The 12,946-nt window shown below is 38.6% G+C and overlaps 1 protein-coding gene across 4 annotated transcripts in view; it reads right to left on the bottom strand.

The window, feature by feature from the left end:
- Nucleotides 1-9,701: 9,701 nt before the first annotated feature.
- Nucleotides 9,702-12,946, bottom strand: part of LOC125672299 (uncharacterized) — a 21,887-nt gene continuing 18,642 nt past the window's right edge. For all 4 annotated transcript variants that reach the window (XM_056164094.1, XM_056164096.1, XM_056164095.1 and 1 more), the window contains exons 10-12: nucleotides 12,219-12,412; nucleotides 10,354-10,514; nucleotides 9,702-9,931 (exon numbers count right to left, since the gene is read on the bottom strand). In XM_056164094.1, coding sequence (XP_056020069.1) covers nucleotides 9,889-9,931; nucleotides 10,354-10,514; nucleotides 12,219-12,412 — 398 coding nt within the window. In that variant the 3' untranslated portion in view covers nucleotides 9,702-9,888. The remainder of the gene's footprint in view (nucleotides 9,932-10,353; nucleotides 10,515-12,218; nucleotides 12,413-12,946) is intronic.

Raw genomic sequence — 12,946 nt, 5'->3', positions numbered from 1 at the left:
ATACCAGATTCTGATTGATTATGACATGTGGAGGGACCACAATAGGGATTTATAGATTTGTTTGGGAGTGTCAATGTATAGTAAATTTTTGAAAGTCTTTCTTCTCTTGAAAGAACTGTAAGGCTTCATTGTATGAAATCAGTGTGAAAGCAGCATCCTCATTCACGGAAGCAAGGGGTACTGAGGACCTATTTTAACTTGGATCCCTATTGGATCCACTACCGCTTCATTTAATTCTAATTAGATTGGGGTAACTCTAATGGAAGCATCCCCAGTAGACCGGTCACACCAGCCATGAGCCTTATATCTTGATCAGGTAAATGGAGTAATCTGTTGTTAAGATCATTGTTCAAAGAACAGCTTAACAATAGGTATGAATAAGTCGGACAGCATTTGACCCAATGATATGTTGTATTGGCAAACTTAATCGTTAACGACCATAGAATTTGCGAAATGCTGACTTTAAACAAGATTGTTGAAACCCCTACACCATCAACATGTTTGTCAGTAGCCAGCCTTGATATAAAAACTGACCATACGCAGAACAAGCTCATGCGTATCGAATCAGTTGAGAGATATGAACACCATATGCCGGTGATAATGGAATACTGCTACATTAATATGGGAAGTTGACGATGGAGAAGCTGAAATCATCCCGTTTATCATAAAGTTGTTAGTTTGCCGTTAATTAATATCGACTTTCAATAAAATATCTAAGCTTGAAGCAGAAATGGATGACTCTGTGTTGTCTTTCATTTCGAGTTCACAGGGATATATTGAATTGAGATATGAATGAAAATTATTATAAATAAATAAAATGTCAATGTATCTGAATGTCGAATTGAACATCGCAGCAAGAATTTTTTCTTCTCACGTTGAATTTTTTGAATAAATTCTGCTTTATAGGAATATGAAAACAAGTCAGCTAAGAAAGGAGCACAATTCGTGCCAACGGGAATTCCAAAAGACTGTAAAAGGCTCACGTCGGGTGTGACCGATCGACAGGGGATGCTTACTCCTCTTAGACACTTGATCCCACCTCTAGTGTGTCCAGGGGCCCGTGTTTGCCCAACTGTCTATTTTGTATTGCTTATAGGAGTTTTGGGATTGATCACTGTTCGTTATCTTCACCTTTCATGATAATTGTAGAGTGCAAATAGACTCCTAATGAAGCGGATTTGAATGCAACTAAAATTGAATCAATCTGTTCAATATTATAATCTCGTATCACACTGCATCGTCGCAAACCATAGGTCATTGTTTCATTCCACTCCACAAACTGATGGGGAGCCGTATATTTTTTTTACATATTATATTGTGTGGCGTGTTCCAGTCTTATTTTCTGAATACTTCAGTTTTGTTTTGAAAGGCGAAGATAATGCACAGTGATCAATCTCATAACTCCTATTAGCAATACAAAAGAGTCTGGCAAACACGGACCTCTGGATATACCAGAAGTGGGATCAGGTGCCTAGGAGGAGTAAGCATCCCCTGTCGATCGACCACACTGATGAATTAGAACAGAAATTAAGAAACAAGATTTTTTGCAGTGATTTATCTAATGATGATATGGTGTTCGTGTTATGGAGGTTTATACACAATCCTCTGACCTAAGAGGTACAAAATTTGTGTTTTGCTTTCGAGTTTCTGATTTCTTCCTACAAAATGCCTCTCCCCCCTAGCGCCAACATCCGTGCAAGTCGGTAAATAGCTATTATATATCTAATGTTCATTGTTGTTTATATATCCTATTTAAGAATAAATATTATTTTTCATCTATTTATTGTGTTTGATTACGGTATGTACATCACGCCCTTCCCTCGAAAAAGAATCTGGGCTGTTTTATAGCTAAAACCTATATCTTACGAGCCTAAACTGAACATATTTTGTATCCATTGAGCGAAAACGATGTTTGTTGTGTGTAAAATTCGGGGGTTATAACACTAAAAAAGTCACAACTAAGTTACAGACATCCACTCCGTGCGCGTGTTCGTCAAGCTTGTCTTTCAACGATCGAACATACAACCATGTGAGTCAAACACAAGTCGGGGCTACCCGTTATCATAATGATTATCACACATATTGTAGTAATTATAGGAAAAGTGAAACAGGCATACATTTGTCCGTCTGTTTGTCCGTAAACTTTGCACGATTTCGACTTCTCCAGAACCACAGCTAGGGTAAATTTCAACCAAACTTCGTGTAAAGAATCCTTTGGTTTTTTAGCTCACCTGAACCGAAGGTTCAAGTGAGCTTTTCTGATCGCTTTTTGTCCGTCGTCTGTCTGTTAAACTTTTCACATTTTCGACTTCTTCTCCAGAACCACTGGGCCAATTTCAACCAAACATGGCCAAAAGCATCCTTGGATGAAGGGCTTTCAAGTTTGTTCAAATGAAGGGCCATGTCCCTTTCAAAGGGGAGATAATCACAAAAATGCAAAAATAGGGTGGGGTCATTTAAAAATCTTCTTCTCAAGAACCACTGGGCCAGAAGAGCTGAAATTTACCCGAAAGCTTCCTGACATATTGCAGATTCAAGTTTGTTCAAATCATGGCCCCCGGTGGTAGGATGGGGCCACAAGGGGGGATCAAAGTTTTACATACAAATATATAGGGAAAAACTTTAAAAATCTTCCTCTCAAGAACCACTAAGCCAAAAAAGCTGAGATTTACATGAAAGCTTCCTGACATAATGCAGATTCAAGTTTGTTCAAATCATGGGCCCCTGGGGTTGGATGGGGCCACAAGGAGGGATCAAAGTTTTACATACAAATATATAGGGAAAAACTTTAAAAATCTTCCTCTCAAGAACCACTAAGCCAAAAAAGCTGAGATTTACATGAAAGCTTCCTGACATAATGCAGATTCAAGTTTGTTCAAATCATGGGCCCCTGGGGTTGGATGGGGCCACAATAGGGGATCAAAGTTTTACATACAAATATATAGGAAAAATCTTTAAAAATCTTCTTCTCAAGAACCACTGAGCCAGAAAGCTGATTTTTACATGAAAACTTTGTGACATAGTGCAGATTCAAGTTTGTTCAAATCATGGCCCTCGGGGATAGGATGGGGCCCCAAGGGGGGATCAAAGTTTTGCACACAAATATATAGGGAAAAACTTTAAAAATCTTCTTCTCAAGAACCACTAGGCCAAAAAAGCTGAGATTTACATGAAAGCTTCCTGACATAATGCAGATTCAAGTTTGTTCAAATCATGGGCCCTGGGGGTTGGATGGGGCCACAATAGGGGATCAAAGTTTTACATACAAATATATAGGAAACAAAAATCTTCTTCTCAAGAACCACTGAGCCAGAAAAGCTAATTTTTACATGAAAACTTTGTGACATAGTGCAGATTCAAGTTTGTTCAAATCATGGCCCCCGGGGATAGGATGGGGCCCCAAGGGGGGATCAAAGTTTTGCACACAAATATATAGGGAAAAACTTTAAAAATCTTCTTCTCAAGAACCACTAAGACAGAAAAGCTGAGATTTACATGAAAGCTTCCTGACATAATGCAGATTCAAGTTTGTTCAAATCATGGGCCCCGGGGGTTGGATGGGGCCACAATAGGGGATCAAAGTTTTACATACAAATATATAGGAAAAATCTTTAAAAATCTTCGTCTTAAGAACCACGGAGTCAGAAAAGCTGATTTTTACAAGAAAACTTTCTGACATAGTGCAGATTCAAGTTTGTTCAAATCATGGCCCCCGGGGATAGGATGGGGCCCCAAGGGGGATCAATGTTTTGCACACAAATATATAGGGAAAAACTTTAAAAATCTTCTTCTCAAGAACCACTAAGACAGAAAAGCTGAGATTTACATGAAAGCTTCCTGACATAATGCAGATTTAAGTTTGTTCAAATCATGGGCCCCGGGGGTTGGATGGGGCCACAATAGGGGATCAAAGTTTTACATACAAATATATAGGAAAAATCTTTAAAAATCTTCTTCTCAAGAACCACTGAGCCAGAAAAGCTGATTTGTACATGAAAACTTTCTGACATTGTGCAGATTCAAGTTTGTTCAAATCATGGCCCCCGGGGGTAGGATGGGGCCACAAGGGGGAGATCAAAGTTTTACATACAAATATATAGGAAAAAACTTTAAAAATCTTCTTCTCAAGAACCACTAAGCCAGAAAAGCTGAGATTTACATGAAAGCTTCCTGACATAATGCAGATTCAAGTTTGTTCAAATCATGGGCTCCGGGGGTTGGATGGGGCCACAATAGGGGATCAAAGTTTTACATACAAATATATAGGAAAAATCTTCTTCTCAAGAACTACTGAGCCAGAAAAGCTGATTTTTACATGAAAACTTTGTGACATAGTGCAGATTCAAGTTTGTTCAAATCATGGCCCCCGGGGGTAGGATGGGGCCACAAGGGGGGATCAAAGTTTTACATACAAATATATAGTTAAAATCTTTTTCTCAATAACCACTGAGTCAGAAAAGCTGATATTTACAAGAAAACATTCTGACATAGTGCAGATTCAAGTTTGTTCAAATCATGGGCTCTGGGGGTTGGATGGGGCCACAATAGGGGATCAAAGTTTTACATACAAATATATAGGAAAAATCTTTAAAAATCTTCGTCTTAAGAACCACGGAGTCAGAAAAGCTGATTTTTACAAGAAAACTTTGTGACATAGTGCAGATTCAAGTTTGTTCAAATCATGGCCCCCGGGGATAGGATGGGGCCCCAAGGGGGGATCAAAGTTTTGCACACAAATATATAGGGAAAAACTTTAAAAATCTTCTTCTCATGCAAGAACCACTTAGACAGAAAAGCTGAGATTTACATGAAAGCTTCCTGACATAATGCAGATTCAAGTTTGTTCAAATCATGGGCCCCGGGGGTTGGATAGGGCCACAATAGGGGATCAAAGTTTTACATACAAATATATAGGAAAAATCTTTAAAAATCTTCTTCTCAAGAACCACTGAGCCAGAAAAGCTGATTTGTACATGAAAACTTTCTGACATAGTGCAGATTCAAGTTTGTTCAAATCATGGCCCCCGGGGGTAGGATGGGGCCACAAGGGGGGGGGTCAAAGTTTTACATACAAATATATAGGAAAAAACTTTAAAAATCTTCTTCTCAAGAACCACTAAGACAGAAAAGCTGAGATTTACATGAAAGCTTCCTGACATAATGCAGATTCAAGTTTGTTCAAATCATGGGCCCCGGGGGTTGGATGGGGCCACAATAGGGGATCAAAGTTTTACATACAAATATATAGGAAACAAAAATCTTCTTCTCAGGAACCACTGAGCCAGAAAAGCTAATTTTTACATGAAAACTTTGTGACATAGTGCAGATTCAAGTTTGTTCAAATCATGGCCCCCGGGGGTAGGATGGGGCCACAAGGGGGCATCAAAGTTTTACATACAAATATATAGGGAAAAACTTTAAAAATCTTCTTCTCAAGAACCACTAAGCCAGAAAAGCTGAGATTTACATGAAAGCTTCCTGACATAATGCAGATTCAAGTTTGTTCAAATCATGGGCTCTGGGGGTTGGATGGGGCCACAATAGGGGATCAAAGTTTTACATACAAATATATAGGAAAAATCTTTAAAAATCTTCGTCTTAAGAACCACGGAGTCAGAAAAGCTGATTTTTACAAGAAAACTTTGTGACATAGTGCAGATTCAAGTTTGTTCAAATCATGGCCCCCGGGGATAGGATGGGGCCCCAAGGGGGATCAATGTTTTGCACACAAATATATAGGGAAAAACTTTAAAAATCTTCTTCTCAAGAACCACTAAGACAGAAAAGCTGAGATTTACATGAAAGCTTCCTGACATAATGCAGATTCAAGTTTGTTCAAATCATGGGCCCCGGGGGTTGGATGGGGCCACAATAGGGGATCAAAGTTTTACATACAAATATATAGGAAAAATCTTTAAAAATCTTCTTCTCAAGAACCACTGAGCCAGAAAAGCTGATTTGTACATGAAAACTTTCTGACATAGTGCAGATTCAAGTTTGTTCAAATCATGGCCCCCGGGAGTAGGATGGGGCCACAAGGGGGGGATCAAAGTTTTACATACAAATATATAGGAAAAAACTTTAAAAATCTTCTTCTCAAGAACCACTAAGCCAGAAAAGCTGAGATTTACATGAAAGCTTCCTGACATAATGCAGATTCAAGTTTGTTCAAATCATGGGCTCCGGGGGTTGGATGGGGCCACAATAGGGGATCAAAGTTTTACATACAAATATATAGGAAAAATCTTCTTCTCAAGAACTACTGAGCCAGAAAAGCTGATTTTTACAAGAAAACTTTGTGACATAGTGCAGATTCAAGTTTGTTCAAATCATGGCCCCCGGGGGTAGGATGGGGCCACAAGGGGGGATCAAAGTTTTACATACAAATATATAGTTAAAATCTTTTTCTCAATAACCACTGAGTCAGAAAAGCTGATATTTACAAGAAAACATTCTGACATAGTGCAGATTCAAGTTTGTTCAAATCATGGGCTCTGGGGATTGGATGGGGCCACAATAGGGGATCAAAGTTTTACATACAAATATATAGGAAAAATCTTTAAAAATCTTCGTCTTAAGAACCACAGAGTCAGAAAAGCTGATTTTTACAAGAAAACTTTCTGACATAGTGCAGATTCAAGTTTGTTCAAATCATGGCCCCCGGGGATAGGATGGGGCCCCAAGGGGGGATCAAAGTTTTGCACACAAATATATAGGGAAAAACTTTAAAAATCTTCTTCTCAAGAACCACTAAGACAGAAAAGCTGAGATTTACATGAAAGCTTCCTGACATAATGCAGATTCAAGTTTGTTCAAATCATGGGCCCCGGGGGTTGGATGGGGCCACAATAGGGGATCAAAGTTTTACATACAAATATATAGGAAAAATCTTTAAAAATCTTCTTCTCAAGAACCACTGAGCCAGAAAAGCTGATTTGTACATGAAAACTTTCTGACATAGTGCAGATTCAAGTTTGTTCAAATCATGGCCCCCGGGAGTAGGATGGGGCCACAAGGGGGGGATCAAAGTTTTACATACAAATATATAGGAAAAAACTTTAAAAATCTTCTTCTCAAGAACCACTAAGCCAGAAAAGCTGAGATTTACATGAAAGCTTCCTGACATAATGCAGATTCAAGTTTGTTCAAATCATGGGCTCCGGGGGTTGGATGGGGCCACAATAGGGGATCAAAGTTTTACATACAAATATATAGGAAAAATCTTCTTCTCAAGAACTACTGAGCCAGAAAAGCTGATTTTTACATGAAAACTTTGTGACATAGTGCAGATTCAAGTTTGTTCAAATCATGGCCCCCGGGGGTAGGATGGGGCCACAAGGGGGGATCAAAGTTTTACATACAAATATATAGTTAAAATCTTTTTCTCAATAACCACTGAGTCAGAAAAGCTGATATTTACAAGAAAACATTCTGACATAGTGCAGATTCAAGTTTGTTCAAATCATGGCCCCCGGGGGGTAGGATGGGGCCACAAGTGGGGGGGTGTCAAAGTTTTACATACAAATATAGGAAAAAGCTTTAAAAATCTTCTTCTCAAGAACCATTGGGCCAAAGAAGTTGACATTTACATGAAAGCTTTCTGACATAGTGTAGATTCAAGTTTGCAAAGGGTAGTTTGGGCCATAATAGGGACTAAGGTTTTACATGCAAATATATATGGAAAGTCTTCAGATATGGGCCAAGGTGACTCAGGTGAGCGATGTGGCCCATGGGCCTCTTGTAGTGAATTCAAAATTGCTCAAATGAAGGGTCACGTCCTTTTTAAAGGGAAGATATTTAAGAAATAGTGAAAATATAGTGTCATCTTTAAAATATATGATAGTATCAACTCTAAGGCTAGGAGATTTTACTATTGTTTTATTTAAACAAGCAATTCAATACCATTTATATATATATTACAATATTGCGAACTAAGCATATCGGATTACAATTCGTGCAATGGAAAATTTATTTCCATTATTATCTTTAGGGGAACGTTTCATCGATGTTCACGTCTCGGGGAAACGTCCAACCTCACTAGAAACACGCTGACAGCCAGGCCAAGATAACTCTATCTCTGTTTATTTAACTAGAAACACGCTGACAGCCAGGCCAAGATAACTCTATCTCTGTTTATCTCACTAACTACACGCTAACAGCCAGGCCAAGATAACTCTATCTCTGTTTATTTAACTAGAAACACGCTGACAGCCAGGCCAAGATAACTCCATCTCTGTTTATCTCACTAGAAACACGCTGACAGCCAGGACAAAGATAACTCTATCTCTGTTTATTTAACTAACTACACGCTGACAGCCAGGCCAAGATAACTCCATCTCTGTTTATCTCACTAGAAACACGCTGACAGCCAGGACAACGATAACTCTATCTCTGTTTATTTAACTAGAAACACGCTGACAGCCAGGCCAAGATAACTCCATCTCTGTTTATCTCACTAACTACACGCTAACAGCCAGGCCAAGATAACTATATCTCTGTTTATTTAACTAACTACACGCTGACAGCCAGGCCAAGATAACTCCATCTCTGTTTATCTCACTAGAAACACGCTGACAGCCAGGACAACGATAACTCTCTCTCTGTTTATCTCACTAACTACACGCTGACAGCCAGGACAACGATAACTTTATCTCTGTTCATCTCACTAACTACATGCTGACAGCCAGGCCAAGATAACTCCATCTCTGTTTATCTCACTGGAAATATTTAGTGTTGAACCCATTTGATTTTTGCATCTATTAAAAATATCCGATTCGAGGTATAAATTCGGTCTTCATTTATCATAAACACAAATGATTAATGTAAAATGAAAAATGTATAATTTTTCTAGATGTAGAAGTAGCTCTTGAGTATTGAAAAGTAGTCCTGGTATGTGATGAAAGCCTCATCTGGTCCTCGCATGATCCACCTTTAATAGCGAAGTGTATAATGAAGGCCGTGGAATTAATTCAATATTCAAACGTCTTTAAACAATTATCTTTCAGACGAACTGGAACGATTTCATCCATAATACTTCATTAAAACACTTGTCGGGATATTTGTTCACATAGATATTGTTTTAAAAATAGTTTGAGTATGGAAATGAACGGGGTTCCATTTTGACTGACTACCTAACATGGCTACATCAACAAACATAATCATTTGAAGCTGTAAAATTTCGGGTCTCATGGGGCTTTAATGAGTGTTTGAAAGTATGTTTGGACACAAGAATAGTGGGAAAATATGTTAGGAATTTTTTATGCTTATTTTTGAGGTGTTGGTGCAAGAATACTACGATATATGGACATGCGCATTTTTTTTTCTGTGCCGTAAATCGAAGGTTTTTTTAAGGGATGGATCTGTAGCTCTCTGGTCTGTCCCAATATTTTCACAGAGAGCTACACATCTGCAGTTAGTTCGCTTCGTGACCGCGAGGTCGTGAGTTCGAGCCCTGGCTACATCAAACCTGTGACGTAAAAAGTAGATAGTGATTGCTTCTTCGCGAAACGATCGTCATTTAGAAGGGAGAGTTGCAGGTCTTTCGGATACGATCATGGAAATAGAGATCCCGTGTCGCGGCAGGCGTTGACGCCATAACAGACGTTCACGGATACAGCCCTGCACGTCATGTGTATGTTGAGATTTGTGGCACTTGGCTTCATGCCAAAAACGTTTCAATATGAGTGAAATATTCTCGATGGTACGTAAAACCAAGTTAACTGTTTATTGCAAAACTATATGAATCATAACAAATATATGAAATATCATAATTATGTTTTCCTAACGGAATGTAGAATATTTGTGCAACATCACATGAAATGAATCAACGCAATATACAAGTCATGCGTGCGAACAGGAACATTTTAAAAACACTTCTACCCATCCACTTCACAGATAACTCGAAAAGACCTGCACGACGTCCCGTTTGTACCTGAAAATCAATGGCGTCTATAGTTACTGAACAGTTTTTCTTGTTGTATGAGGATATCTTTATATCTTAGTAAAATTCAACTATGTATATAAATTCGAATAGAACAAACCGTTTTATACTATTATCACTAATATTCTTTATTCATTGATAGTCAATTTGTTGGAACTTTGGTCTTGAAAGAAAATAAATGCAATTCAGAAGGTAGACACTTTCACACGGAGGGTTCGGTCTGGTGTTTTAACAATGCAAAATATAGGCCTATGGATTTTCTATGAATTGGAATATTTGAAAATACATTAAAAATACTTTTGCTGATTTCCATCGATCAAAACCTACAACTATCAAAAAGTAGAACAAGTAATCAATGACCTGCTCTGATAGTCATGTGGTGAAATATTTAGGTCAATCAATTTGATAAATACCATAATTGAAATGACGAACGTTTCAGTTCGTACATTTCTCCATCCAGTAGAATAATTCGTCTCAACATCTTTACTTCCGGGTCTTCGTCCCGCAGGTCGTCTGTCATTTCAACAGTGAACCCTTGGGCGGTTACTGCCTCCAATTCATCCTTTACAATCTCCTTCACAAGAAAATAAAATAAATTTTGGTAACCTTATCTTAATCACGCACTTGTCTCATTAGAGTGATCTCTGTATGCTGATTTAAGTTTTCGAGTACTTTTAAAATATTAGGATAGGTTTGAATCCATTTATCCTCTGATTTTATTTCGTAATCAGGGGCAACTAATCGTTTCTATCAAACTCCAATATAATACGTACACTAAACAAGTTAGACCACTTTTGAAATAAAAAAAAAATGATCATTTCAATAACACTTTATTAAATTTTTCCGTGGGGATCCGGGTTAGAATAGATCCTCAGTACCTCCTTGCTTGTCGTAAGAGGCGACTAAATGGGGCGGTCCTTTGGATGAGACTGCAAAAACCGAGGCCCCGTGTCACAGCAGGTGTGGTACGATAAAAATTCCCTCCCTGCTCAATGGCCATAAGTGCCGAGCATAGGCCTAAATTTTGCAGCCCTTCACCGGCAGTGGTGACGTCTCCATATGAGTGAAATGTTCTCGAGAGGGACGTTAAACAATATTCAATCAACCTACATTGAATCTAGTTATAATACCAAATCAAGCATAAGGGATTTAAAAGAATTTCAAACAAATCATTAGGACAAAATCAACAAATGAATAATCAGTCGATCATTTAAAACAAATTCAAAGACGTTTCAAATTCATCAGGAATGAATGACTCATGTCGTGACGTCACAGCTGTGGACGTGTTAGAACCAATAAATACTCCAGCCAATAAAGCTGAAAGTATTTCACTGATTCAACGCCAGAGCAAAGACACGAAGACTGGCTTTTTTGTTCTCATCCAAAAGACCCACGATTTGCACTTTTAGGATACTATCTATTATCAGATTATTACAATCGACTTACTCCTCCTAGGCACCTGATCCCACCTCTGGTGTGTCCAGGGGTACGTGTTTGCCCAACTATCTATTTTGTATTGCTTATAGGAGTTATGAGATTGATCACTGTTCGCTATCTTCGCCTATCAATTAAGGTATCAAGTATTTCGTAACTTCTATGGTCGCTACAACGATCTAGTTTGCCAAAATGATCTGTCTTTGGGTCAAATGCTATCTGACGTGTTTCATAACGATTGTTAGGCCGTTCTTGGCACACTGATTCTGACTTCAGATTACTCCGTTCACCTGATCAAGATATACGATGAGTATTACCGGTCGACAGGGGATGCTTACTCCTCCTAGGCACTTGATCCCGCCTCTGGTATATTCAGGGGCCCGTGTTTGCCCAACTCTTTATTTTGTATTGCTTATAGGAGTTATGAGATTGATCACTGTTCTTTACCTTAATTTTATTATGTAATACAGGCTTATAGGAGTTATGAGACTGATCACTTCGTTACCATAACTTTTTCATGTATCGGTAGAAAACTCTCTGTAGAGCGGTACCACCATGGAAAAAATATCGTCAGGGTGCTAACTATATATAGCACAAGTACGGAAGAAAAGTCTACCCGATGGGGTTGGAGCACTCTATAGAAAAATCGTTGGAGAGAAATTGACTGCTCACGTCGACATCCACTCAAAATGTTAAAGTTAGAGTGTTTGTCAGATTTTTCTTGCTAGTTTTTTCAAAAAACAAATGAATTCAATTCGATTTAGTACGCTGCAATGAAAATTATGTGATATGTGATCAATATGATGTAATTTAATTCGCCATGCATGAAGTCTTTGCAACTTACCACGGGTTTCCTCCTATTGAATTGTCTGAGGAACCTCATCACAGATCGGAGTGAGGTGTCGCCATAGATCATAAAGGAGGAACACACTGCTGCTCTGTTAACAAGCATTCTCGGGATGTCAACTATGACGTCACCGTCATGAAAACTGTTACCATTCATTAACATCATGCTGCAAAACTTCCGGTCGAAAACAACTGTAAAAGAAGTATTAATTTCAAGAACGCGATATTGTGTCTTAAATATACCTATGTAATAGCCAACATGGCGCTGTACGAGGGCTGTTTGATATGTAACGTGTATTGTATGATATTTCAAAAGCATTCGACTCAAATAGTGAAATGAACATTACACCCCTTCAAAGTATTCTCCGCGATTTGAACTACATACATAATTCCAATCTCTGAATCCATTTCTGAAATGCGTCACGGTACACTGATTTAGGTAGACCTCTGAGGCACTGATGGCTGAGCCAAGGGCTTGTCGGGACTTGAAACGACGACCAGATAAGAACTAGCTTTTAAGTTTTGGAAAAAGGAAAAAGTAGCATGGGGCTAGATCTGGGGAGTATGATGGGTGTGGCAAAACGGTAACCTCCGACTTCAAAAATTGCTTCACAAGCTCAGAAGATATCCCTGTGAGCTCGAAATAAAAGACACCACAGAGTCGTCCACTTCTGCTTGATACTTAGATATTTTATTGCAAGTAGACATTAATGGCAAACTGACAAC

Source organism: Ostrea edulis, chromosome 4 (genome assembly GCF_947568905.1).
Source record: "Ostrea edulis chromosome 4, xbOstEdul1.1, whole genome shotgun sequence".
NCBI classification, from domain to species: Eukaryota; Metazoa; Mollusca; class Bivalvia; order Ostreida; family Ostreidae; genus Ostrea; species Ostrea edulis.
This window is presented reverse-complemented; position numbering and strand designations above follow the sequence as displayed.